At 35.5% G+C, this 26,480-nt stretch overlaps 3 protein-coding genes across 4 annotated transcripts; 1 reads left to right on the top strand and 2 right to left on the bottom strand.

Moving 5' to 3' along the window:
• The first annotated feature begins 914 nt into the window (after positions 1–914).
• LOC136817915 (uncharacterized) lies at positions 915–4,457 on the top strand. The gene is made up of 4 exons (XM_067074256.1): positions 915–1,683; positions 1,993–2,737; positions 3,125–3,643; positions 4,009–4,457. Exons 1-4 carry the CDS (start codon positions 1,170–1,172, stop codon positions 4,433–4,435), a joined length of 2,205 nt encoding a protein of 734 aa, XP_066930357.1. The 5' UTR covers positions 915–1,169; the 3' UTR covers positions 4,436–4,457.
• Positions 4,458–12,450: 7,993 nt separating this feature from the next.
• Positions 12,451–17,064, bottom strand: LOC136817803 (fibroblast growth factor receptor-like 1). Of its 2 annotated transcripts, none has more exons than XM_067074123.1 (4): positions 16,846–17,064; positions 16,472–16,590; positions 15,248–15,848; positions 12,451–13,588 (listed from the first exon to the last, which is right to left on the bottom strand). In XM_067074123.1, exons 1-3 carry the CDS (start codon positions 16,863–16,865, stop codon positions 15,382–15,384), a joined length of 606 nt encoding a protein of 201 aa, XP_066930224.1. In that variant the 5' UTR covers positions 16,866–17,064; the 3' UTR covers positions 12,451–13,588; positions 15,248–15,381. The 2 variants fall into 2 exon arrangements, with proteins under 2 accessions (XP_066930224.1, XP_066930222.1); XM_067074121.1 differs by having other exon boundaries at positions 16,843–17,040.
• A 3,389-nt stretch (positions 17,065–20,453) lies between these two features.
• On the bottom strand, positions 20,454–25,589 carry LOC136817851 (acid-sensing ion channel 2-like). Its single transcript, XM_067074184.1, has 6 exons — positions 23,931–25,589; positions 23,256–23,403; positions 22,928–22,987; positions 22,100–22,319; positions 21,447–21,538; positions 20,454–20,946 (listed from the first exon to the last, which is right to left on the bottom strand). Exons 1-6 carry the CDS (start codon positions 25,164–25,166, stop codon positions 20,756–20,758), a joined length of 1,947 nt encoding a protein of 648 aa, XP_066930285.1. The 5' UTR covers positions 25,167–25,589; the 3' UTR covers positions 20,454–20,755.
• Between the last annotated feature and the right edge of the window lie 891 nt (positions 25,590–26,480).

Here is a 26,480-nt window from a genome sequence, read left to right as displayed (position 1 = left end):
GTCAATAGCATAATTATTCAGCGAGATATTCTATTTCAAAGTCAGTACATTTTCACGTGTGCAAAGTGGGGTTAAATGAATGAACTGTAGCTAAAGTTATTGAAAAGCTATTGTTAAAAACTTATGTATTGGCATAATTAAAGATACATTTCCTTGAGAGTAAAGAAAAAAGTAGATAAATATGTTGAAAATTCCATTGTTTTATTTCCAAAATTAAAAACTTGTAGTTAGGCCAAAATATTTTAGGACAATAGAAGGAATCTTCATGCAAAATATCCATTCAAGTTGGAAAATTGACAAACAACCTTAACCTGAGAGTAGGGTATTCAGGCTTTAGTGACCCCAATGCTTTAAAAATGTTCAGCCTTTTAAATTGAACTGTAAAATTCGACGGAAAAAAAACCCACGGTAAGGATCTAAACGGATTTAAAAAACTCAAAAAATCAGGGATGTAGTCTTCTTTTTGCAAAGATGGGGTTATATTGTCTGCACATGTATGGTCACTTTCAGAGTGAGTATACCTGGAACTTTGTAAAACTATTTCTTCAAGTTGTTCTAGCGCCGCGCCGCGCCGTATAGCCTTTTACGTGCACCACATGTTATTTATTTAATGGTATTTATTAGGCAACATATCTCATGACAATAGCATTTGAACACTGAGAAAGTTCTTCACACTTTCTTGTTTCTATTTTCTTCTTTCAAGTTTAACTATTTCCTATTTTGCAAAATCGAGGATGGTGAAAGTGCTGATTTACCATCGTATTCCAGTCAATCAGGATGCAGACAATTTAGAAGCTAACCGTTTCCGTCGCCGAAAAACGCTCTCACGTATGTGCGGACATGTGAAATTGTTTGACGTCAAATTCAACATTACTTATTTGACGTCACTAAAAAATCAAAAAAATATTCAAACGCCACTAGGAAGCATCTTTTGGAATATTGGTTTTGGTTATTTAGATTTTGAAGCAGCAAGATTTGTTATTGATCGTTTATCGCCAGTCAGTCATCGTATATAGCAAGTAACGGATTACTTTTGTTGCAAATCGTTTACAGCTCACCTCATTCAGAGATTATATATCCTGCAGCATCTTAGCTACTTTGAATCTCTATCATCACTCATTGCTTAGTATTCATTCAGTGTCTTCTTCATCATCATCTTCCTTTTCGAAATGGGTTTAAAAAAGAAGTTGAAGACGACCTTCACGAGAAAGACAAACTCCCGTAAAGAAAAGAGGAAAGAGGCCAAAAAAAGAAGTAGAACATTGCAAGGGAGTAATGTTTCCCTTTCGATTGCTGATGTTTATGACCAGCTCTATGAAGAGCACGAGACTGGGAAGCAGACACCAGTGCCCTTATCTGAGACCCGTCTCCCTGGATCTCGCCCTAATGACAAGTTTCAAGACATCGAAACATCGGAATTACAAATAATTCCATCACATAACGCAGAAGTGGCACAGAAACGACCACGCACGGCACGTGTCCTTACATGTCCTGGTAACCTACCAGCTCCAACACGAACGCAAACCAGAATGAGGTTTCGAGATGATGATGATGATGGAATCGATATGATCTCATCCTGTTCATCTGCATCTGAAATATCCATCAAAAGTTTTCACTCAGACTCCACAATCAGTCCACACGTAACTATTGTTGCTCCCTTCACACCGAGATTCTCTCGTATGGGTAAGATAATTCTTTGCAAAACTGACCGATACTGTTGTAGCTACATATCATAAATGAATTGGAAACTTTTTTCGTTTATCAGAGTTTCTTGAAGTTATTACTTTCTGAGTTATCTTCAAATCGTTTAGATTTTTGACGAATGAGTGATGCAATTCCAAGCAAGTTTGGGTCTTGTTGAAATTTTCTGAATATCACAAGTTGCCATTTTTCTTGCAAAGTACTTTGAGTTTTTAGTCAACTCCTCACCCAACTCTTCTTCATGGCTTAGGTTTTGATTGTTAAAATAAAACACATTAAATTCTATACTAGGACACGGAGGTTTTGATGGACCAATCATGCCTCGTGCTGATATCTTCTTGCCACCAAAAATGGAGAACGACATTTCGTTAGAAGATTTAGATAGTTATTCACACGATGGAGACGTTGAACCTCACATTCCCAAATGTCGTGCTCCACCACAAGAGGACTTGTACTTCATGTACAAAAAACTCTTAACGGATCCCTTTAGGAACACAAAACCTGTCATTGATTTGAGGCCAACAACCTCCAGTTTAAGCCTTATTTCATCTGACACGGTCTTTGATTGGCCAGTTCGGGAAAGATTTGAGGTCCCCTATGTAGAGCCAACAAAACTTCCGCCCATTGGTTATGGGTTTCACCACGCAAATACCAGGCAAGAGAATATGGTCGGCCGGCTTAATCGTTTTCAGACGGACAGAGAATCCTTAAGAAACCAACCGCTTAAGTTTCCAAGCATTATTCAAATGAACAACTTGAATGCTCAATTAAGAACAATGTCAAGATCGAGCACTGCATGCTCTGGTAGTATTAACGATTCGTATTCAAGAAGTTCTTCCAGATCCTCCTATTCATCGGCTAGAAGCAAAGGCCAAACAGCCCAAAGTTATATCAATAATATAAAAGAGAACCAATGCACCTGGACAAAGAATGAACAGATTAATCTAAAAGGGGAGAAACGGATTAGACGGAAACTTTTGGACGGCGCATATCCGAACTCCACGGTAAAGGAGGATAAACTACCTACACTTTTAAGGTGAGAATTCAAACTTCATAGTTATTTCTTCGTCCTCGAAACTCATGCTTAATACTCCTGTCTCAGTAATCCAGCGAGATAGTGGGGACAATAGCTCGAAAATCCAGTCATAATTATCAAACTTGTATAGTGTATTTCATATTTGAGACGATATTATAGTGCAGCTTTCGCACGAGGTGAAATTCCTTCCCTTCTTATTTTTTTGGAGAAGGTTCCAACAGATAGGTTACACGGAGGGCTCTAAGTGGCCCGTCTCGTCTGTTCTTATTCTTGATATTCTACATATATCTTTGAAAGACAAAATTTAAAGTGAAGATGGATCCAGTTTATTTCCGTTCGCTTTAATCTTTCTGGTATCTTTCAAATTTCGTTGCTTTTCATCTTCAGGTTTGTCTGGAAGGGCAAACACAAGAAACTTAAAAATTATCTCAATGACGCCTCCAAGCACAAAAAGATCAATCGAACAGACAAGTTTGGCCGCACGGCTTTACATTTTGCTGCTTCTTGGGCAGACTACAGGATGCTGAAGATTTTATTGGACGTTAGAGGAATTGACGTTAACATAAAAGACCAACATCACAAAACGCCTTTATTTAAAGCGATCGACATGAAGTCGCTTGCTTGTGTTCGTCTATTGGTCCACGCTGGAGCCAAGGCCCGAGTCACATGTTCAGACGAGCGTAACGCCCTTGAGTACGCTCTCACGGAATATGGCGATGATGCTTTTGAAATAATTGATTTTTTTTATAATGGGCGTGGTATCCGTGATATCGACATGGGGAGCAATGGAATGTCTTTACTCCATCAAGCTGTGGTCACAAAAAAACACGTGACAAACGTAAAAGTCATCAAGATGATTCTGGAACCAGGTCTGGTTGATGTGAACGCCGTTGAGGGTGATAAAAGGTAAAGTGTAATATTTAGTCCGTGGTTTATTCTTTAATTTTTCCATTTAATAAGTAATGATAGCAAAATCTTTCTAGATCGGAGTTAAAAGACATCGGGAATCTTTTGCTAAAGAATTTTTGAATTCATTGCGCGAAAATTCCCACCAATAAAGACGGATTGGAGATACAGATACAGATTGGAGTCTAATTTGAGTCTAAGTGATAATATTATAGGATATTATTTTTATCACTTTTGATAATTCCCTTCACACATAAAGCCCACATGTTGTTAGGGTATCCGCTTTTGAACAAGCAGTGATAAGCGAGCATTCTGTATTAACAGGAAATTTTCCTTTCAATAAACTTTTTCTCTCTGTATTTTAGGACCCCACTCATCTTAGCTGCTCAATCCAAGCGTCCAGACCTCTTATTGGCCCTCTTAGAAAATGGTGCAGACCCAAAACATTACGACTCGTTTATGAAAAACGCAATTTGCTACACCGAGAAAGACTCCACTTGCTACAAAATATTGCAAGGTTTCAAAGTTAATAAAAAGACGGGAAAACGAATATTTAAATATCGACCCGATGGGCAACTTGCAACTGTTCAAGCTATAAACGTCAAGGCTAAGGACAATAATCAACGTGGTTCTACACCACCTAAACAAAAGGGACAAAAAGACGCTCCTTATAATATCAACCCTAAGATGGATGACCCAGAGTATCGAGCACATATCACCAGTCTGTTCACGGCATCCAAATTCAAGGAGCCCAAACGGGAAGATCTTTATTACGATCCACTAAGCATTTAATTCTATTTTTTCTTCTTTCTAAATACTATTCAATTGATTTTATAATATTTTTAATTCTATAATATAATATTTAATAATTTTTATAGGAAATATATTTATAAATTATAATATGTTATTTCAATATTCTTGGAATTTAACTCCAAATACTTCATAGACTTCATCTTGTAGAAACGCCGCGTAGACTAATACACAGGTTGCAAATGAAGTTTGAAATCAAATCACGTTTTTACTCGAAATTTTATGTGCTTATTACATGACCTTCACTTCTGATTGGTTTGAATTCATTAATACAAATAAAGTAATTAACTGTAAGTTGTAAAGCAAGTAACATGGAAATAAAATCATGTGAACTTTTTCGAGTAATCACATGTTTTGACTGCACTGCTATAATTTTGCCTTTTTTCTTATAAGAAGTTGAGAGCTGGGTTTATTTCCAGTCATATTGGAGCAATCTCATTCTAGTTTCTACGAATCAGTAGGTCTTCCTCGTAGATTTTTAACGGGTTCGTTTTTGAATTTAAGATACTAGATGTTGGTATTTATTTATAAAAAAAGGTAGCACAAGCTTTGTTCTTACAGTAGGCTTAAGGTAGCATACACTTTGTTCTTATAGTAGGCTTAAGGTAGCATACGCTTCGTTCTTATAGTTGGCTTAAGATTTAAATGAGTTATTACAAATATTGTTTTGACCTCTCACATTCAAAAGAACATCAAAGCCATCAGATCTTCTGCAATTTACAGATACACATCTACAGGTCTAAAAGCAAACTTATTACGTCATTGTTTACTCATGTTGACGATAATGTATCGTTAATTTAATTTTAAGCGATTTGTTTTTTCAATTAAAACAGTAAATCACCAGAGAGTTAATAACCATCTTTCGATGGCGTGTTTTTCTATACTCTTATCTGCATTTTTCATCTCAAAAATGGATTACAGCAGTTTCTTGAAAAGCGTCTTTCCTTAGCTACCTAAACACTTCCGTTTGTCAATTGGTATGGTGCTGGCTTCTTTAAATGATCTGGTGCGAAAGCGCAACTTCACCCGGAGACGATATGTTTTCAAACACTGTAGGCATTTTCCTTATTTTTGGCACCTTTTACACCGGCCTATTTTTTTCATTCCTCTAATTTCGCCATCGATTGTTTGGTTAGCTAAAAGCGAAAGATTGAAAGGAACGTAGTAAAGCGTCCCTTTGTTTGTCCTTTTTATACAAAATAACTTCAAAATAAGCTAAGATCTTAACCCTAGGTTAAAACACTTTTAAAACAAACTTCTTGCAGATTCAAAATTTGGAAGGAATTTCCCTTCTTTCATATATTATGGCCAGAACTGCAGCTGAATGCGTATGCCAACAATAATGAAAGGAAATTGCTAATGTGATTTCAAATTTAGGCATTATCTGGATTTGGAAGGTTTTGGTCACACCCGAGAGTGCAAAAATATTTACAACGACTTTTTTAAGCCCCAATCCTTGTATTAAGACACCCCTTTCTCACAGACCCGGTGGGATTTTATCAACCAGTGGGGTAAAATAACGGACTAAAACTCGATGGGGATTGATATCACCATGCTTTTTAATGCTGGAGATTTAAATTACATTGTTTTCTAGCCAGAAAATTCAGTGGGGATGGAAAAAATAGCACATTATTTTGCAGTGAGGATTTGCTTATCTGATTATTTTCAACGGGGACAAAAGTCAGAGTATAGTTTTCCACTGGGGACGATATTTTGGCCAATTTTTCCAGTGAGAAGGTGTCCCAGTGGGTCTGTGAGAATGTTTTAGGGGAAAGCCCTAAGTTGCAATTTTTCAAAATTTAAGGATAAGGACAGATGAAGCCGACTAGGTAATCAATCCACCCTTTGAAAATCAGATAAACGTGAAGTTAAAAAATCCAGTGAAGACAGTCGAAATTTGGATTTTTCTTAAAGAGGACACGGGATGCTAACAAGTCTTGCGAGGGTAAGAACTGAAATAGGGAATAACCTAAAAAGTGAAAGCACAAGACTTCATCAGAGTTCAACAGGAAAGTATTATTAAAAACATCAACAGTTTTACACGAAGAACAACTGTGATTTCTCAGGTTGGATGTTTGTGCAAAGAGCACACCAAAAGTGAAAACGTGACAACCCTACAAATATCTCATCCCTTTGGTTTGCTTTCACATAACTTTAAGGTTCCTGTATACATATTGCACCATCTAATTAGAATTAAAATCAAAATTTATTGCACTTAAATACTTGAGATTATAGTTTGCGCCAAGATATAATCTTCTGAGTAATCTGCCCTTGTTCTGACGCGTGCCACATAAATCCTTCTGGCATCTAAGTTAAAACAAGATCAACTCCGATACCCAGCTACTAACGGGCTTTGATCGTACTGAATTAAATATTTTTATGCAATTAACGCTACATAATTACCTTATCAATTTTACGCTCGAAAAGTCTTATTCTCATCACTTTATCAGCTTAGAACAGTCTTCTATTGTTATTTGTATTTTCAACGTCCAAGAAAGGAACATCAAATGGATGCTCGAAAGACCAACATGACCAGGTGAAAGGGGAAATTGTCTTCTTGTAGAAGTCAGTTAGTTTTGTAAGATCATTTCATATCGAGCTAGGACGTGCAGAGGAAGCACACAACTTCACATAAAACGCACAAGTCAGATCATCAGCAATATTTGATTCCATTACATTGTACATGATTACTTGAAAGTTTGTTTTCGAATTTGATTAAGAATGGTTCCTTCTTTGCGGTTAAGTGTGGTGATATTTTTAACAACGTTGCTGAGTTTGCAATATGCAGATGGGAGACCTATATCGGCGTGTCATGATGAGTGCAACACAGATGATTTATCCTGCAAATCCGGGACAACAGATTTTAACGAGTACATGATGTGTAACAAATCGACTATCACTTGTAGAGTGAAATGCAAAGACGAAGATGATGGAGCAAATAAAGACAAGAAATTGATAATGTTTGTCCAGCGCTTAAGGAAGAAGTTATTGATATGATGACGTCATCGTAACTTATCGTAATATCCAATGAAGAAATTTAAAGTTTACATTAAAGGACACGAGTTTAGTTCTATCCAATCAATTGTAGATATACATAAACATAAAATGACGTGTGTTCCAAAATAGTGCGACGGTATATAATAAAAATTTATTTTTAAATATTTATCAATCAAGGGGTGGTGGGTTGGCATTCATTGGGCTCCTTAATTTGATTTGTCAAAGAGTCTCTAGATTGTATATTTTGGGCCCAACATTCAATTGTCATCCTTTTTGATCCGTGATATTGACACGAGCATTCTTTTTTTCGTAGCGCATAATTTGAGTTTTACAATTACTAATTATATTTATTTAAAATCCATATTTTAATAAGATTTACAATGTAATTTATTCCAATGAATTTAAAAATATTTAAAAGATACCAAAATCAACCATCCTATCTTTTTTCTGTCCTTTGCACACAAAGAAGCAGTACCTAAGCGTAGGCATTTATAAATCTAAAATAAAGAGCCGTTGGGAAGTTCATGTCTGCAAAAACTTGAGATGGATTGCGTTTTAAGAGCATACTTATGTTCTCAGTCCTTAAGATCTCAGACACCAGACAAAGAAATTTAAAGCATCAATTAAGGTTGTATGTAATTTTATAACTTCATAGTCCAAGCAATTATTTAAAGGTATATTGATTGATAAGATTTCTTTCTATTGCGTGATTTAAGTGATAAAATCTTTGACGATTAGGCCTTTAACTTCAACAAAAAAGAAGATACTCGTATGATCTACGTAAATAAATATATATATATGAGTGCATTCGTCTGGAATTTCTCGCATATACTCGCTTATTAATCACCATCCCAACTTAAATTGTGGTAATATTCTCGACTGTCAAATTACTATTGAGGAATTCAATTGGATTATAAGCCTTAAGTCTTAATATCCTGATGTCTGTGAGTCTTGCGTTTCGTGATAAATTTCTTTCAGTTTCCACAACCGCTTAAAGACTTATTTCGAAGAGCTTACTTCCCAACCTTTTACTTCCTTATTAGCTTAAATCAACGACTTATTTTTACTAAGAGAAGCATCTTTGTCAGGGGGGCTTAATTGTTGCCCTTAGGCTACACGCATCCGATTTGATATGTTTTAATATAGGGGATGCGTATCATGTATAAAATTCCGATTCCGAGAGTTCCGTAACCTGCTTGAATTTGTAGCATTTTAGTTGCCACTACACAAATTGTTAATATTCGCTTTTTTTTATATAAGAATACACTTTATAAGAATGTCCATGATGAAAATGGCCAAAAAATTAAGAATAAGGCTTAGAATATCACAATCATGGAATTTTGCTACTCAAGCTTAGAGTGCCATTTTTAGAGAATCTTCAATTATAAATTGTCAATTACCCCCAAGTAAGGATCACTCCTTTCACAAAAATGCCATTTTATGCTTAAGAGGTATGTACTAAATGTTAAATCTAGTCTGAATTAGGATTAACCAAAGAATGCTGTATGAATATTTTAGGATAAATCTCCCAAAAAAGTTAAGAATATCCATGATAAAATGGACTTACAACATTCTTAAACAAAGCGTGTACTGACATGACTCTCCTTCGTGCTTCGAGTAAAGACATAAAAAGTGTAGCATTTACTCAGTCTGTTTGGTAAAACACAAACACAAAGACTTCTACGAATATCGCATTCACGATACACGTGACATACTCTCTGGCGCAAAGTTGAGAAAATGGATGTAAAGGAAAGAGATGAAAATGTTTACTTGTTTCCAAGACAACAAAAATTGAGAGATCCAATTATCGATAAAGTGCAGATATTTTAAACACTTATATGCAGTGGAGTTTTTTTCACTCCAACATACCCGGTGAAATGAGTTTTGTATGATTTGTGTAAATTTCAAAAACCACCATATTTTTTAGGTATTTGGGCTTAGCGGCCTGGCTTGATTTTCTTGGTGGTGCAAACTATGAAATTGGCGCCCCTGGTATTTTTGTCCTTATTTGCGCCCTCCATTATTGAGTGAAAATCAATGAAGTATAAGCCCGAAGGGCTAGAAGTCAATCTCCTTGGTGGGATTTGAAGCCAACAAATCCTACCAAAGTTGCGCGGCCTTGAGCGGCTCGCCTGGTTTTTACAAAAATGACAGATTGAAACTAAAATTTACCGCTAAATTTCGAAAAAAATATCAATCGTAAACAAAGGAATTGCTAGATTCAATCTGTCGTCAAAAATGCAGTGCATTTTTTAAGGCTTCACTTTTTCTTGCCTGAGAAAGGTTAAAGATTGAACTCTTCGGGCTTGAAACTCAATGGTGAAAATATTAAACTGTAAGAGCAGTGACTGGTTGAAAGTAACGCCCCTAATCTTTGAAATGGAAATTTCATACCTAGTAAGTCGATTTAGTCTATATGTTTGCTTTCTAAAACTCTTATCCGAAAAATTACCTGATAATCTTTAAACTTTTGCGCCGCTGCTCTTACTTTACTGTCCATTAAAAATCATAGCTGAAAGAGGCCCTAAAAATTCAGAATTTGGGAAGAAAGGTTTGTTCAAATTTTTGCGCTGCAGGCAAAAAATTTTGCTGCAAGAAAGGTCAAACAGCTCAAAAGATCTTCTAAAACGGAGAAAGTTAGTCAGTATTAAACCACACAAACCACAGCGAGAATCAACAAGTTTTGATCATTTTGGCAATCTCTCATTTTGGGGGTGAGCATTTGTAACTAGGGGAAAGTGAGCAATAAATTTGAGTCGAATCGAGTTTGCTAAATAATGTTAAATTTCTCTTCTTGCAACAAAACTTAAATATCGAATGAAACAACAGCCGCCATCTTGGATTTCCATCAAAACTGACTTTCGTATCCGTCAAACAAACATTTCTAATGGGGCGCAGAAGAGCACTCTCATACACCCAATAATTAAGGGCGACACATTCCCTTTAACCCCTGGTGGATACACAACACTTCTCTTACTTCTGATTCAATATTGATAGAAGTTTTGAAAAAATTCAAGAGAAAGGATGCAAGAGGGTAAAATAAAGGGCCGCAGGCGAAAAAATTGACATTGTACTCATAGAAGGCGCTATAAACGTCCCGAAGGGCGCCAAATTGCCCAATTAAACATCAACAAAATTTTGGCGCCCCCTTGAAAAGCTATTTTGGCGCCCATATCAGATCTTTCTGGGTGGTGCACTGCACACCCTGCACCCCCTGCCAGGCCGCCACTGATATAGAGGCTCGAATATGGAAACTGTACAAAACCAACTTAATGATATAATGATCTACGCCCTTTGGAAAACTACGTAAAGCTCTCCGCTATTGGAGGCTGGCGTAGGAGAAAATTTTAAAATCCGCAAACACTTATACACACTCAATTTTTCACTTTTATTAGCCCTTGCTCTACATTTTTACTCTCGTTGGCAAGAGAAGAAAACATTAGCAAATCACTGAGACCCACTGGTTTCTATTTTTTGATTTTGTGCACGTTTTTTATAGGAACGTTCACAAATTTGAATATGTGTTTTAAGCCTAAAAATATTTTTAAGATGTTCTTTTTTTCGCCATTTGTGAGTATTTATTGAAATATTTTATAGTCCGTAAAGAAAGTGTATTTTGTTCTTGATATATTGGCCATCGAAGCCTAGAAACGTGTAAGTCTCTTTGTCTAGCCACCCCATCGCGAAGGTCTCAACCCTTAGCGGCGCGTTCAGCTTTTGACGGCACTGAAAATTTCTTCTTGGTCTACAGCATTTTTAGACTACCTCTAAAATAAACTAAACTAATTCCCAACAAAACTCTATTTCATATGAAAGATATCTTCTTAGCATTTTAATAGCTTTAGCTAGATTAGGGTTTCTTTATCACAGGTATTCACAAGAGTGCTCATACGTTTCTATGTTCTTGATACCGTTATTAAATTTATTAATCCTCAAAAGCTGACCTCGAGCTGTTAGAGATCGATAGTCTCGATAAAGGAAAGGAGAGTAAGAAAAATACAGCCCGTGTTGGAGACCCGCTGGGACCCCAGTCCCACTGGAAGATCTGGCAAAAATTTCGCCCCCGGTAGGAACATACCCTGGAATTTCAGCCCCACTGGAAGATTGACTTAGATTTTATTTAGAAATTAAATGTTTATTTAAAAATTGCACTCTTGCACACTAAAAGTTTTATCTTTGCACATCACAGGAAAACATCACTGTTGATACTACATCTTATCGTTAACCTTTTGGACCCGAATGCCGTACATATACGTCCTTGAGACGTTCCGAATGCCGTACATATACGCAATTTGATAGGCATGTCTTTCTCGCGCAATATCTTTAATTGGCTTGCTTTCTGATCGTTGAAAAATAAAGAAAAAGAAAGTAGAGAGTCTAAGCTTTCCGTTGATATATAATGATGTAATGTTACGATCACGGTGTGAGTCAGCACTTTTCAAATAAAAACACTGATTCAAGATGGCAGACGGAAAAACACTGATTTTGGAGAAAAGTGAACAATGTTTGAAAAGCCCTTGTGACCAGTAGAATTGTTTTTGGATGCTAATTTTTGGTATATGGCTTCATGAGTAAGTATGTATTGATAAAATAGTAAAGAAAGATTTTATAATTAACTTTCCCCCACTTTTTTTTGCATAGAAAGTGAAAAATGCCAAAAAAGTGACATTGTCGAAAAATGAGGAAAAAAGCATTGGTGTATGTAAAGCTACCATTTAAGTTAGAATACTTTAATTGAACTTGTACCCAACCTAAAAGCTGCAAAACTTAATTAGCTTTTCAGGGATAGTTTACTTTTTGCCAAAAGATTTCTAGTTCTTGAGTTATGGCAAATTTCCCAAACCCCGCGTTTTCTCAAAAAAAGTTGCGCGCAGACAGCGTGAAAATATAAAAAACAGCGCGCTGGAAAGGTTAAGGATCTAATCTAACTGGTTTTCTCCACTAGGAATCATCAAAAGCGCAAGGGAACTGACCAACCAATGAATCAGACCATTTAAAAATGGATTGCTTGATTTTTATTAATTTCTAATTATTTTTCTGATAAATAAAAAATATTTTTACAAAATTTTCATTTTATATGGTTTTAAAAATGTCCAACAGAGTCAATCCAAGTTGACCTTAGATCAGCATGTAGCTTTACACAGGACAAGCTACACGAAAGATTGTTCAAATCCAGAGAAACCTTTTTAGGTTTCCCATTTGGAAGTCATTAAGCTGACCGTATGCATCCTTTTAATGAGTCAATTGTCGTAATTACTCCACTAACAGATTATGAATAACGAACCATGATAATCCTCCATTGTTTCTGATGACGTCATTTTTTAATTACCCGGGATAAAAGATTTGTGTGGATTTCCGCTCACCTCCTTTTTCCATTGTATTGCCAGATCTACCGTACGTGTAGCTTCATACAAAGATCTTAGCATACTCTTACCAAAACTATATCCAACAAAAGTAAGGAAAAAATAAGTTTTTTTGTTTATTAATAGCTTTTTTTTGTCCCCGAAAGGACCCTTCTTTTTTGTATGTAAGGTATTTATGGCCCTCAACAGGGCCCCATTGTCTTTATTGAGCCTTCGTTATTAATTATTTTAGAAGCTCTTTTATTGTCTTACTTAAACAATAATAAGATGTGCTGGGTGCTAAAAACAAACCCAAACACACCCAGTGATTAGTCTATTCTTTCAATTTTTCAGCAGGTGTCTTTTCTATAGTTCGTTGCATATACGTCAGAATCGTGGCACCCGCTTTTAGAATGCACTCGGCGTGTGGTCAAGGCTTTACGTCAACCTTGCACCCTCCATTGAAGTTGTCTCAGCTAGTGGCATGAAGCTTTACACCAAATTTTACATTGCCAAACTTTGGGTAACATAAAGCTTCGTTCGCCTTTCACGTCAGATAGCACGGTTGGAGGTTTGCGATTTCTTTATTATCCATTTTATTCACTTTTCAGTTCGTTTTAAATCTTTTCAATCCCGGGATTTGTTAGGTTAGTTTATGCATGGTGGTTAAGAATCATAATCGTGTGGAGTAGCATGACGATATAGAATCACTCATTATACATCCTATGGATATTCCTTATTGATTCAAGTCAAAGTTTTTGAGATGTGATGTCGTTATTTAGTGAATTGTCACTCTCTTAAGGGGGTAGTCATATGAGAAATTTGAAATGTCATTTTTTAAACTTTTTGTTATATCTTGTGAAGTAGTAAATATTTTTCAATGAAACTTTCCACAATTGTAGCACAACTATAAAGGATATGAAAAAGTAAAAAAAAATTCTAAAAATAGCAAAAGACGGGGGTAATATCGTCCAGGGGGTAAAAGCTATAAAAATATTGTGTCAACCTTTTAAGAAAAGCTAAGAAAGCTATTCAAAAAATTTTTTTTGGTGAAGGTTAGTATTATGAAAGTCTCCAGAATGAGTGGAAAAATTTTTCAAAATTTCAAGCCAGGGGGTCTGGAACCTAAAATTTGTACTTTTTCAGTTTTAAAAGTCAAAAAATGATTTTTTTGAAAAACTGCTTCATTCATCCTGAGGCTTACCATAATGGAAAACTACCCTGAAAATTTCAAGTCAATAGCTTTTCTCAATCCTGAGAAAAGGCTGACAAGGTGCGGGAAAACCCCCTAAAACGTGTTTTGAGAAAACGGCGCAGAAAGTTAAAAATAGAGGTTTTTCTCAATTTTTCTGCGATACATAGACCGTTTTTCAAAATTTTTGCTGTGGTTGACCAAAATGGATTGACACATTACTTTTAATGTTGAAAAGGTACTGGAAATACTAAAATAGTCCAAGTTTTTTGAAAAAAATGGCCTTCCACGTGCTCCGGGAATCTCCAAGTATTTTGCGTCAACTCTGCGTAAAACGCGTAAACATGGCTTTAAATCAATAAAAGTGCATTTTCTCGTCAAAAAACATATTGCCAACAAAATATATCATCCTTGTGCTCTCTCAAATCTGTTTATATCATTTACAGTTGAATTTCAGTGTTGATCTTAGGGAAACGTGTCTTCAGGTTGAACGTCAATCATGCATAGTTTTACTCAATTTTCCAGGATCGCCTCCTGGCGCCATGAGTGCCACGATTCATCAAAGACTAGATTTCCACTGGATTTAAGACTCATAATGGATACATCATTGAATGTGTTTAGTTTTGTTTCAAACTTTATTCATACCATGGTTCATAGTCTATAGTCCATCACTTTGAAAAGTTTTTTCGGTGTACAAGTTTTACTGCTCGAAAACATCAGTTCGCAGAATCAAATTGTTGCTTTCACTCAAATTATAGGCTTCCAAAGCTTTCCCAGATGTGAGAAATGAAATGAAACATTCAATAATATCATAATTCAATCCAAAACAATACATAAGCTCAGTTTCCATGTCAAAAACACAGCTGACTGCCGGTTGACTGCCTCCAAAATGTGAATGTTTTTGAAAATACCACTTCTTCGGTTACCATCTTTAATTACGTCATATTTAGAAATCCCGGGGAAAAAAGGCGGTATTGACTTAGACGCCCAAAAAGGGCGTAAAAAGAGCTTTCATTTGGTATGTCATGATGCTATGTTTAGAGCAGCCATATAGAAATGAGGCCCTAGCAACGGATGCGATTTACCGTTGCTAAGGAGAAAATTGTATACCAGGGCTCATAAGAAACCCTATATATCGGCAGATATTTATGCTACGGCCTTGAAATTTTCAGGGTATGTTCAGGAAGGATAAAGGATACTAAAAAGCCTTAAATCCCGAAATTGATAAATTTTTCACCAATTTTCAAAATCTCATATGACTACCCCCTTAAGAAAGTCTTTGTTGCCGTTGTAAATATTCGGTGAAAAGCGTTATATGTTTCTATGGTGGATTCTCGATTGCAAAGGTCAGCTTTCCTTCTGAAAATCTGATATCACCTTCATCTGCTGTCTTCCCTCTAAAACGATTTCATCCTATTCAGCGCATGTAACAAACGTCGGATTGGCTTTGGTGAGTTACTCGAATTTAACGAATAATTCCCATACCTTGAATGCGCAAATTTCTCACGTTTGGTCATTAAGACTTGCAAATGAGAACTACACGTTACTTCTCCGTATTTGTTGGTTGCATGAAAGGTAATTGAACCAGCATCTGATGGTTTCAAGTCTCGAATCACCAGCAATCTTTGATGGTTATCAAAACGAATTCGTCCGTCTTCAGTCTCCACCAGAAGATCTCCGTTCAAATACCAATTGATCTCGATGGTTGGGTAACCGGTCAAAAGACATAGTAATTTGAATTCGGAGCCAACTTTAACAGAAGACTGAAGAGGTAATGGAGTCACAATCTTTGGTCGCAGTAATTCCTCAGTGGCCACTTCTCGTTGGTGATAAAGCACAGGTCCACTAGTATACGCCATTGTGTCTACAAAAGAAATGGTAAAGATGTAAGACTTCTGTGTACAATGGGTTGGCAGACCTCACCCTCGCTTGCAAAACTAAAAATAAACGCTAAAAAGCTCTCTGCGAACCGTTATTTTCTTCATACAGGCACGAACTGAAACATACAAAAAACGAGCTTGCTCATGCGATTTGTTAATAGGTTTCTTATTACAGCACTATTTTAACATCATCTAAAGTTTTATAAGGTGATTTCTTAAGCTGTAGAAGTGGAATAATCACTTGATTAACTTAATACCACACGTTCATACGAATACTATTCACACTTTCAACCATTGATAAAACAACATTCATCAATATAAGTTGGACATGAATAGAAGTTGAAGTCCAGGTGCGGATATACTGTAGAATATAACGAATGATTTCATCCACGCAATTTTAAGTTCTGAGAGTTGAATCTTTCATTCGTCCCGTGACATAGTATACTTAGAACGCTATAACCAGCCCAAATAATAATCCTGTTAGACAAAAAGCTCTTGAGCCAAGTAGTTGCAGTAATTATATGATTATGATTAGTATCCCTTCAGAGTAACGAAACTGATGACTGAGGAGCGATTTAAAGATCACAAAAGATAACATGACACTTACCACACATTTTGCTTGCAGTTTTTTTATCAGATCTTTCGTTATAATGATAGTCACAATTCTTTTTCTTTTGAACACTCTTCAAAGTTTGATTTGTAGTAAATGTCGAAGAAGAAAATGTGCTGAAAAGACAAGAATTATGATTGCTGCTGCTAGTAAAGTCGCTGTGTTGACGAGATGAACTCGTTTTGAAAATCGCTAGTCAATTGATTCCAATCTTCCATAATTCGATGCTTTTATACAACAATCGAATGACCCCCTGATTCTAGTATCCACATGACGTCACATACAAAAGATTGAATACGTAATCTGAATTGAATAGCTTTCATGGAAGGCGGTAACGAGTTACAACACCTCATTAGAAAACAAATTACTACCTCCATCTATTCTTTTCCATTGTTGGTTTATCTTTTCCGATAGATTAGCATCTCCTCTCTCCTTTCTCTTCTTTCTGATTTGTCTCGAACGCACAAACCTTGGTCAAATCAGTTTATATTAGCTTTTTTTTAAATCAACCAGGAGAGCTTGAATGAACTATTGAAACTCAATAATTATATTGCACGCCCAGCTTTAAAAGACCTTAGTTTTCACTGTCATATAGTAGACTTTGTAAGGACAAAATTCATACCAAAGTAAATAAACTTTTTGATTTCCCAACCAAAACAAACCAAATGAAAATGATATCATATCAAGAAACTATTTACCTTGGCTGGATAAAACGATAAGATTTATGCTAAAATAACAAACTGGATCTTAAATAGAAGTGAAGCTTCGAGATTCGTCTCACTGCAACTACGCTAGTCTTCATACGTGCGTCAATGTGAGATTATCTATCTCTTAGAAATATCCATCTAAACGGAATTTTTCGTGAGAACTTTCTTAAAATAACAAACACAAAAGAATCTGTGTCTGATTTTGATAGCTATTTTGGAATTTACTCAATTAAAGACAGATGAAAACTCATCGAGACGAATTATTTGAAGATTACACTATTATTTTAAGTTGTTACTTGGAAATCCTTTCAAGTTGAATAATATATGTTGCAAGACAGAAGTAATAAGCTTCTTTTTTTTAGGAATATTTATTCTAGATTCGAAAGAATTACGTGCTGAGCTGAAATGAAGCTCTTTCTAATTCAAGTTACTGAATCTCCAAGTAGGGTATAATTACCCCACCAACTTCATGTATGGAACATTCCTTTGGTAGCAAGCGTGGTTCTGGTAAAACGTATAATTTAACATGTGAGTAGCGGCTTTTTTGAAGATTACCCCTTTTTAGCCTTTACACTTTTCCCAATCCTACTCATTCTACCATCAGTATTTCTCTTTTATTATGTGCTTGACATATATCATAAAACTTTGTAAAATCGTTTCCGACATGAGGATATTTCGCATATCGTTTTAAGTCTTAGCAACCTTTCAAGACGCTGTCATAAAGTTTGAAATTAATAAAAAAAAACATTTTCTAGGATGTAAGATATATTGAACTTGTGATTTTTAACAAATCAGTGAGCTGTATCTGGTTGTCAACAAAATTTGACATGAGGTAAAACCAATGCGAATATTCACATTTACGTAATCAACTTCAAAGCCTTATCTGAGGAAATTCTCGACGATAACACCTTCAACCCGGCCATATAGCTCAAACTTCTGCCGGGTCTAAGAAATCAATGAAGGGAGACTTGTGGAATGCTGCGTCAGAGCATCCCTGCGTAATGTTCACAGAATTTGCGCAAAATTTGAATGTAACTTTCTGTACTAACCGCTTGTAAAATTACACTCCTTCTCACAGACCGAATGAGATCCTTTCCCACTGGAAAAATTGGCCAAAGTATCGCGTCCCTAGTGGAAATTTATACTCCAATTTTTGTCCCCACTTAAAATAATCCTTACTGCAAAATAATGTGCTATTTTTTCCATCCCCAGTGAATTCTTTGGCTCAAAAACAATGGAATTTAAATCCCCAGCAATAAAATAGAAATGGAACAATCGATCCCCATCGAATTTTGGCCGGCTATTTTTACTCTCACTAGCTGAAAGATCCTACCGGGTCTGTGAGAAGGGGCTGTAAAATTTGAAATTGAATTGAAACATTACCATTGTTATATCATAGAAAGGTTTCAAAACAAATCGATTTTTAGTCTTACAATAATCTAAAATATTTTATAACAGATATGTAAAAACTTCCACTTTACCATGGATTTCATTATGATGCGTTATAGAACGAAGTTATAATTAGCGTTGGTCACAATATAATTGATCAGGAAAGACGCCGCAGGATCTGACAATTATCAGACCTTTTATGGTCCCTTGTGATATTGAATACATACTGTACTTACACATAACAATCCGAAAGTTCCCTCAACAATCAAATCAATCTGATTGGTTGAATCTCAAAATTATTATGTAATTGAGCTAAATAAACCAATCAATACTCAGGAAAAACGATTTGATTGTTAAGGAAACTTTTGGATTCTTATAGATAAGGTACGATAAACATGCGTAAGAAGTTGGCGAAAACACCCCTGTCTCATAATGAGATGTAACATCTATCTTCAGTGAGTGGGAATTATATGCATGTAATTGTAATGGAATATGATATGAATAAAAAATCTATTTTATACAGCATAGTATACTTACGGTATCCTACCTACTGGTAAATTGACACGATAAATTCCAAAAAAGCTAAATTCTACAGATAAACTCCATGCCAAGAGAGGTTATATTTTGATTGCAATATTCATTCGACTCAGAATTTTGGACTAATAATATATTATATACAGAGTCTTCATTGCAAGAACTTTTTAATTCGAATGTCACCTGCTTTACCTACAGCAAATTCATTTTTCAACCGTGAAAGTTTCCTGAAATATTATTCTTTAAAATCAAAGTTTCAAAAATATGGAATACTAAATTTTTGGCGAGAGAATTAAGAAATGAAAACGTACAATCATGGTCGAAATTTATTTAGAATTAAGCTTATTTCAACGTTTTTCGAAATTTGGAGTTCGGGCGAGAAAGTCGATTTTGGGCCATCTCTCAAATTTAATCGGATATTTCAATTTGGCTCGGGTTTATGGACCTCCAGGCTATATTATGAGCCTTATTGGACCATTTTTGAACATTTGGATCCTTACATCCTAAGGTCCTAAGTCTTAAGTCTCATGTTAAAACTCAGAGTTAAAAGTCTACCCTTCCAACCTACTTTAGAGCACTTACAAATTGATTGTGGTTTCAAAACTTCCCGGTGAATTTCCCTTTTTTCTCAAATATTACGACCATGATTGTAGTATGGCATAGTTTTTAAATCTTTTTTGCTGTGCTTTAAATCTTTATAGAAATATCCTATAGTTGAACATTATGACTGTGTGTTCAAATACGTTTTATCATCGATGGTTTTATCTTATATGTTCCATTTCTTGATAATATTTTATACAATTTTATGCAATATATTTTTATATAATATCCTTCGAATTATATGATATATAGGATACCTATAAAATGCTTGTCATTGCATAAAATATTATGAGTGGAGTAAAAGAACGAAGGACGCAGGATACATGATTGACAGACGAATAACAATATTGTTTTGATAATCGAAAGATAAATAATTATACAGAGGCATATATGGGAAATAATGGATTAATCGAAGAATTGTATTATTCCGGGGGGAAAGGATATAAGGAATGGAAATATTGAAAAATTCATATTATGTTATGAAAATATGGTCGAAACAGATGTCCTTATGAATCTTACACAAATCTTATGATATTCGAAAGCCTCTTGGGTAACAACTCCTTGGAAAATGGTTACTGTAGGGCAGATGTACCTTTTGAATCTTCTTCCTTATGTGGATGAGGTTTATATGCTGAGAAAAACAAGATTATCCATAACAAAGTAACCAATAAACTATTTGATCAAAAATCAAACAATTTTCATAGGATCAATCCATTATCCACAAATTTATCTTTATAATTAAGTACTTAACCAATTAAATTTAACAATCTTAATTTATAAAATGACAAATACAGCAATACTATCTATAGGTAATAAGAAAATATAATACAATTTACAATATAATATCCTCGGTCTTTATAAATCTTATCATAGAATTATAAGTAGCTGGAATCTTACTTAAAACACTAGGTGTGATTATGGTGTACCGTTTAATTTTCTTTAACCCTAACAGGTGTCACGCTTATGAAATCAGGGGTATTGGTTAAAATCTGAAATTTGTTGAAATAAATCTAAAATCTTCCAAGTCTCTCTGCTTTCACCGAAGCTCTACTTAATCCACTTCCTCCTCAAAGTCCTCTCCCTGAACTTCTTCCTCTTCTTTATTTTCTTCATCGTCATTAGTCCATCTCTTTTGTAATCTTAACAACTGGTGATAACCAAGGAAAGCAAACAAATCAATAAATTCAAAGAATGTCAGCAAACTTGCACCCAACATCAAACCGATCTCACCACCCATGTCACCTGTCGAGAACATTGAAATTAGTTGAAGAATCCATGTTTTAAAAAAAACTACCAAAGATTGTTTGATAGCCCTTCATTTTATAGCTACTACGAACCCGGGGGAGGTACTAAGGCAAAAGGAGGGTAAGGTATGTGCCGCCCTTAAGGGTACCTTTTTTGGACTTCCAAAGTCCCGCTAAGGGTCGGAAAAATAGGAAAATTTCAAGTTTTTACCCCCTGAAAGATCGAAATTTGGTCAAAATTGGTCAAATTTGTCCCGCTAAGGGTCGTAAAATTTCCAAAATTATCCTTTGTTTTCTCCTTTTTAGTCCCGGTAAGGGTCCAAAGTTCGAAAGTCGGGCGGCACCCCCCCCCCCCGTCAGCTCGCAACCTTAGCACCCCCCCCCCCAGGACTACGAACTACTCATCACTCGCTGGGAAAGGGTTTCCCTGACATGATTCAAAGTTAGAATTTTGTTCGAAATCTTCGTGAAAAGTTGGAAGGCAGATCATAAACTTACCAAGGAATTGGTAGAAATCGAAACTTGCTTCTTGAGTGTGTATGGTTTTACTCATCTCTCCAAAGAAGAAGATCACTTCAACCAAATTGTCTCTAAAATGGTAAAAAGATGTGAGCTTCGTGGAAGGACATGGATTACATCTTATTCTGACATACCATCATAGAGCAGATTTTGTTTGAGTTCCGTTAGATCGTACCAATTAAATCACAATAAGTGAAAAATGTAGAAAACATTCAATGAAAGAGAGCCATCAAAACATCATAACACCTCCTTCTCACAGACCCCCTGGGACCCCTTCCGACTGGAAAAATTGGCCAAAATATCGTCCATGGTGGAAATTTATCCTCCAATTTTTGTCTCCACTGAAAATAGTCAAATAAAATAATTCTCACTGCAAAATGTTATGTTATTTTTCCCGTCCCCACTGAAGTTTTTGATTTGACCTCCCCAGCCATAAATAATGTTGGAATATCAATCCCCATCGAGTTTCTGTCCGTAATGTTTATCCCTACTGGCTGAAAAAATCCTGCCGGGTCATAATTAAGATTCTTTGAATAGTACAACATTATTACAAAGAAATTCTTATAGTCCGTCATCACATGTTGATTTTAAAGAAAGCTAAACGCTAGACTATGACGCTCACGGTAACTTACTCGACATAATGCTCAAGCTCTCTATGATTCATGCTGTTATGTAAATCCAAAATATGTGATTTGTTTTGTTTCTTGACTGCTAAATGTTGTTTAATGATGGCAGGCTCAAGACCGGTGGGTGGATTGTGGAGAAATCGAGAATCAGTAATGGTGGTCTGATATTCAACCACTTGGCAATCGATTGGACATTCCAACCTTGCTTCGTATTGGTTAAAAGATTCTAAACATAAACGGATCTTATGTATATGTCGATGTCGCTGTGAAAAACCTGTAAAAGGCCAAAGCTCAGGGGGTTTGTTGTCAAGATAGAAAAATTCAAAGCATTTCCTGGTTGATAAAGTTATTTGTATCTATACCTAACTGGAATCTAGTTAGATAAAAAATCTCTATGTCACTAGGGTTTCCAAAAATCAGTGAACGCTCTAGTGTTCTGATCTCCTCGACAACTAGCCCGGGGTCCACTTAAAGCTTTTTTATAGACTGGATGGCGCGATGAAGTGGCCCGGTAGTATATGGTAATATGCTTTTTTTGATTTTCTTCGTTTTTGCCAGGTAAAAAAAGAAAAAGCAATGTTTTTATTTGAAAAATCTGTTATTGATGTTTGTTTCTCATGCTTAATTATATTTTTCAACTTCGAGTAGCTTTTTTGTTATTTGGATTTCAAATATTTTTTTCCAAAATGGCGAACTCGCCAAATGCTCCTAGTCTACTTCACTGGACTCAGCGTCATAAAAATTATCAAAAAGCAAAGTTCAGCCAATTTTATTCGGGAAACGTTCAACAGAAACCTTACAAAGTTCTTTTTCGCATTAGAACAGTCAACTCACCTTTCATAGGATAAGCACATGAAAATGTTTCTCGCAGTGAACAATATGGAAGGTTGTTGTCTGAAAAAGAAATCATAACTATATATCGACTAAATGCTATCAAAAACAATATGAAGAAAGATTTCCCTTGTGTTTTCTGCTTTTCTTCCTTTCATGTCATTAAAGAACTATTTGTAACAGTCTAGTTTCCCTGACAAAAAGAGTATTTCCCGACAATTTTGCATCATAGTTGTTACTAAAAGTACAATCATGACTATCCCGTAGAGAACTTTCATGATTTGGACCACGTGAAACGACTAAGTAATAAAAAGACAAAAAACTCATATACCTGGCATATACAGCTCTCTGCACCCACACTTCTCACCAACAAAGTCTGTCAATTTTTCCATCAGACACGCACTTTGTGAATATGTCTCATAATATTTCAGCTGCTTTTCACCACATTTTGTACTGTAGGGTGGCTCAAGATTGTTGACCTACAAGGAAAGTGATTAATTTTTTTCCGAGTTTGATCATTTTCAAAGTCTACCAGCTATGATAAGTACCATCATTTCATTATTTTATTGTAAATACACGTTTTTTATGAGAGCATGCAAAATTTTTGAAGCTTTCGGATGTTCTTAACTTTTTGAGTTTTAAGCCTAAAAATGTTCTTAACATGTTCTTATTTTCCCCCATTTTATGGGTATTTTGCCCATTTTCCTAAGAAATCGGGTGTTTTTAAGTATCCCCAAAGCCTTGAAATGTTCTTAACTTGTTCTTAGCATTATGGCCATTGAAGCCTTATGTTCTTATATTAGTTTTTTCTTATACAAAAACGTGTAACAGAAATTTAAATTCCTACAAATCAAAAGCAAGGGACTCTTGGCGCTAGACAAAACGATGAGACAGGGATGTCTGATAACACCCGTTTGACGGATTAAATCACAAGGAAAGAGATCTAATAAAGTAAGAAATTTAAAAAGGAAATATAGGGTTAAAAGTCGCATTCAAAGTTTGTTACCTCGACACGTTTCAAATTAACGTAAACTTTGAAACCAGGTGAGATGAGAAATCCGACTTTATCAGTAGGTAATTCATTAGGATCATGAATGATCACATGTATACCAGTATAATCTTCAAACGGGATGACATCTTGGTTATTGAAATCAAACATAGCCTCATAACCATCATTTATACCAAAATGGTTGACTTCAAGTTTTGTATGGTTATCTTTGCCAGAATTCAATGTGAAACAGATTTGTCCACTTTTTGAAAAATGGGAAGTAAAATTACCGGAGTGGCATACACGTGGTGGAACAAGAGGGTGCGCCGTGTCACGTTTTATCCAATCACAGTGCTTAAAAATATCATCAATGTTCAATGATACGTTTTTCAATTGCTCGTGTAACTCTTCACCGGATATGTCGAAACCCGGGTCACTCCAATTACGGGGTAGTGGCAACCGATTCTCTTTATATAGTCTGTACATTAAAGGACTCTCTTCCAATCGGCTTAATTTGAACTGGTTTACACTACAGAAAGTAATAGCAGGCAGTGGTAGCGATTCTTTGACGTACTCCATTGTAGATAGAGTACTAAATGGATAGGAGAAATATTCAATAATACCTTGTTTGAGTTTTATGATAAAATAAACAGCGCCTAAAATCATGAGGCAAGCCCATAGGAAGCGTCGAACATAGTACGAATCAGAGACTATATATCTGAATCCGTGCAATGTTGATTGATCCACGTAGCGACGAAAGATTTGCCGTATAGTTAGCCTCTCTTCTGCTATCTTACGAAGTTTCTTTTTCAAGCTCGAGCGTAGGCTAGCTTTTTGCATGAACGTGACAGCACTTTTTACATTCTTTACGTTTGTAGCCGCGTCTTTCATTGGTGTCGTTGGTGTTTTCGGTTTCTTTAGAGTCCGTTGGCTGGGGCTTAAAAGTTCGTCATCCACCTCAGTATTTTCAACCACTTGTCCAGTATTTTCTCGAACTTTCTTTACAGACGCTGCGAATCGAAGTAAAGGTGGTTTGTTCTCTCTTTTTAAAACACTTGGAAAGTTCTGAGTAGATTCATCATTACTTGTCCCATTGGCTTTTTTCAAAACATCTGTTTCCTCAATGTCCTGTATAAAAGGATCGTTTTCTTTCGAAGATTGACTTTCATCCCTATCTATCATTTCCATTGAAAGTTCTTCGTTATTTGATGAAGACAGTCGACGAAAATTCTGCGCTCTTCGGAAAGCAAACATAATGAAAAATAACTCCCTCGTCCCCAAATTATATCAAAAAGTCACGTGACAATTTTACAAAAACTAAAGTTTTAATAATTTATAATTCCAAAACAACATGCGATGAGATACATACAAAAGCTTTTTAACCAGTTTGCTCCGTTTAGTAATTTGATGTTTACAGTTCACTCACAATTTCACAGCCAGTAAAACCAACTCTATCAGTGTCCATCAAACCTGCAATGTTTGTGTTTTAAATTCGTATGTATTTAATACATTACTAAATCAAATCTATCTTCTTCATGCTAAATTTACATATCATACATTCTATTTTATATGGATTGTTGCATAAAATAGGATGTATATTTGTCGGTTATCTCTAAAAATAATTAAAAATCAATAAGGCAATAAAATTAATCTGATGTCCTCTTTACAAGATTATAATCAATCTGCTTTCAAAACATTACTGCTCGATTGACAGAAATGAAGAAAATATTTTTGCTGAAAAAAAGCGCTCGTGACACACACACAAGATTTAATATATTTATTACGTAATCATTGTGACGGACAAATCCAAATACACGGGTTTACCGGATTTTTTTTATTCTTGTTGAACTTTACAGACAATATTCGAGATTTTTGTAAATCAACAATCCTTTCTATGAAAATTATCTTTAAGATTTACAGCAAGTTATTTGGTCAAATTCTTGGCCAACTCTTAGGCTATTGTGGCGGAAAATAGGTTCATCATTTATAGATTCATTCCGTAACACAAATTTAAAAATTTGACGTGACGACATAAAATCGAGCATAACTTCAACTATCTAAAGATCAATCTGATTTGAGTACAGGCTTACCACTCCCTAATACCGCAGGGTATACACATAAGAGTTGTCAGTTGACATTAATGCTAGATGGAATATAAAAGCTAAATATGCGTATAGTCATAAATCCCCAGTATTTTTGAGAAAAATATGTAAATCAATATAGAAGTTCGGGCGACGGACATAAATTTATCATTTCATAAGCATTCCACAAGCACAACGCGAGCATAGGTCACTTCATATTAGTTTATAGACTGTTTTGCTGAAAAGCCAAGCAATTTTTCGTCCCTAACTTTTCTTAGATCTGTTTAGAGCCACCATTAATTTAATTTAGGCTACTCTTACACTCTATCAAAGTTTTTGCACTGGTAGGAATAATAAGCACGGTTCTATAAAATTTGACGAGTTATGCTTTTTCATAATCTATGACGAAATGAAATCCTATCAATATTTAAATATTCTGTTGAAGAGAGAGATTCCGGCGGCTCAGAAAAGCAACAATTGAAAGTCC

This window comes from Clytia hemisphaerica, unplaced genomic scaffold (genome assembly GCF_902728285.1).
Source record: "Clytia hemisphaerica strain Z4C2 unplaced genomic scaffold, Clytia hemisphaerica genome assembly, whole genome shotgun sequence".
Lineage (NCBI taxonomy): Eukaryota > Metazoa > Cnidaria > Hydrozoa > Leptothecata > Clytiidae > Clytia > Clytia hemisphaerica.
This window is presented reverse-complemented; position numbering and strand designations above follow the sequence as displayed.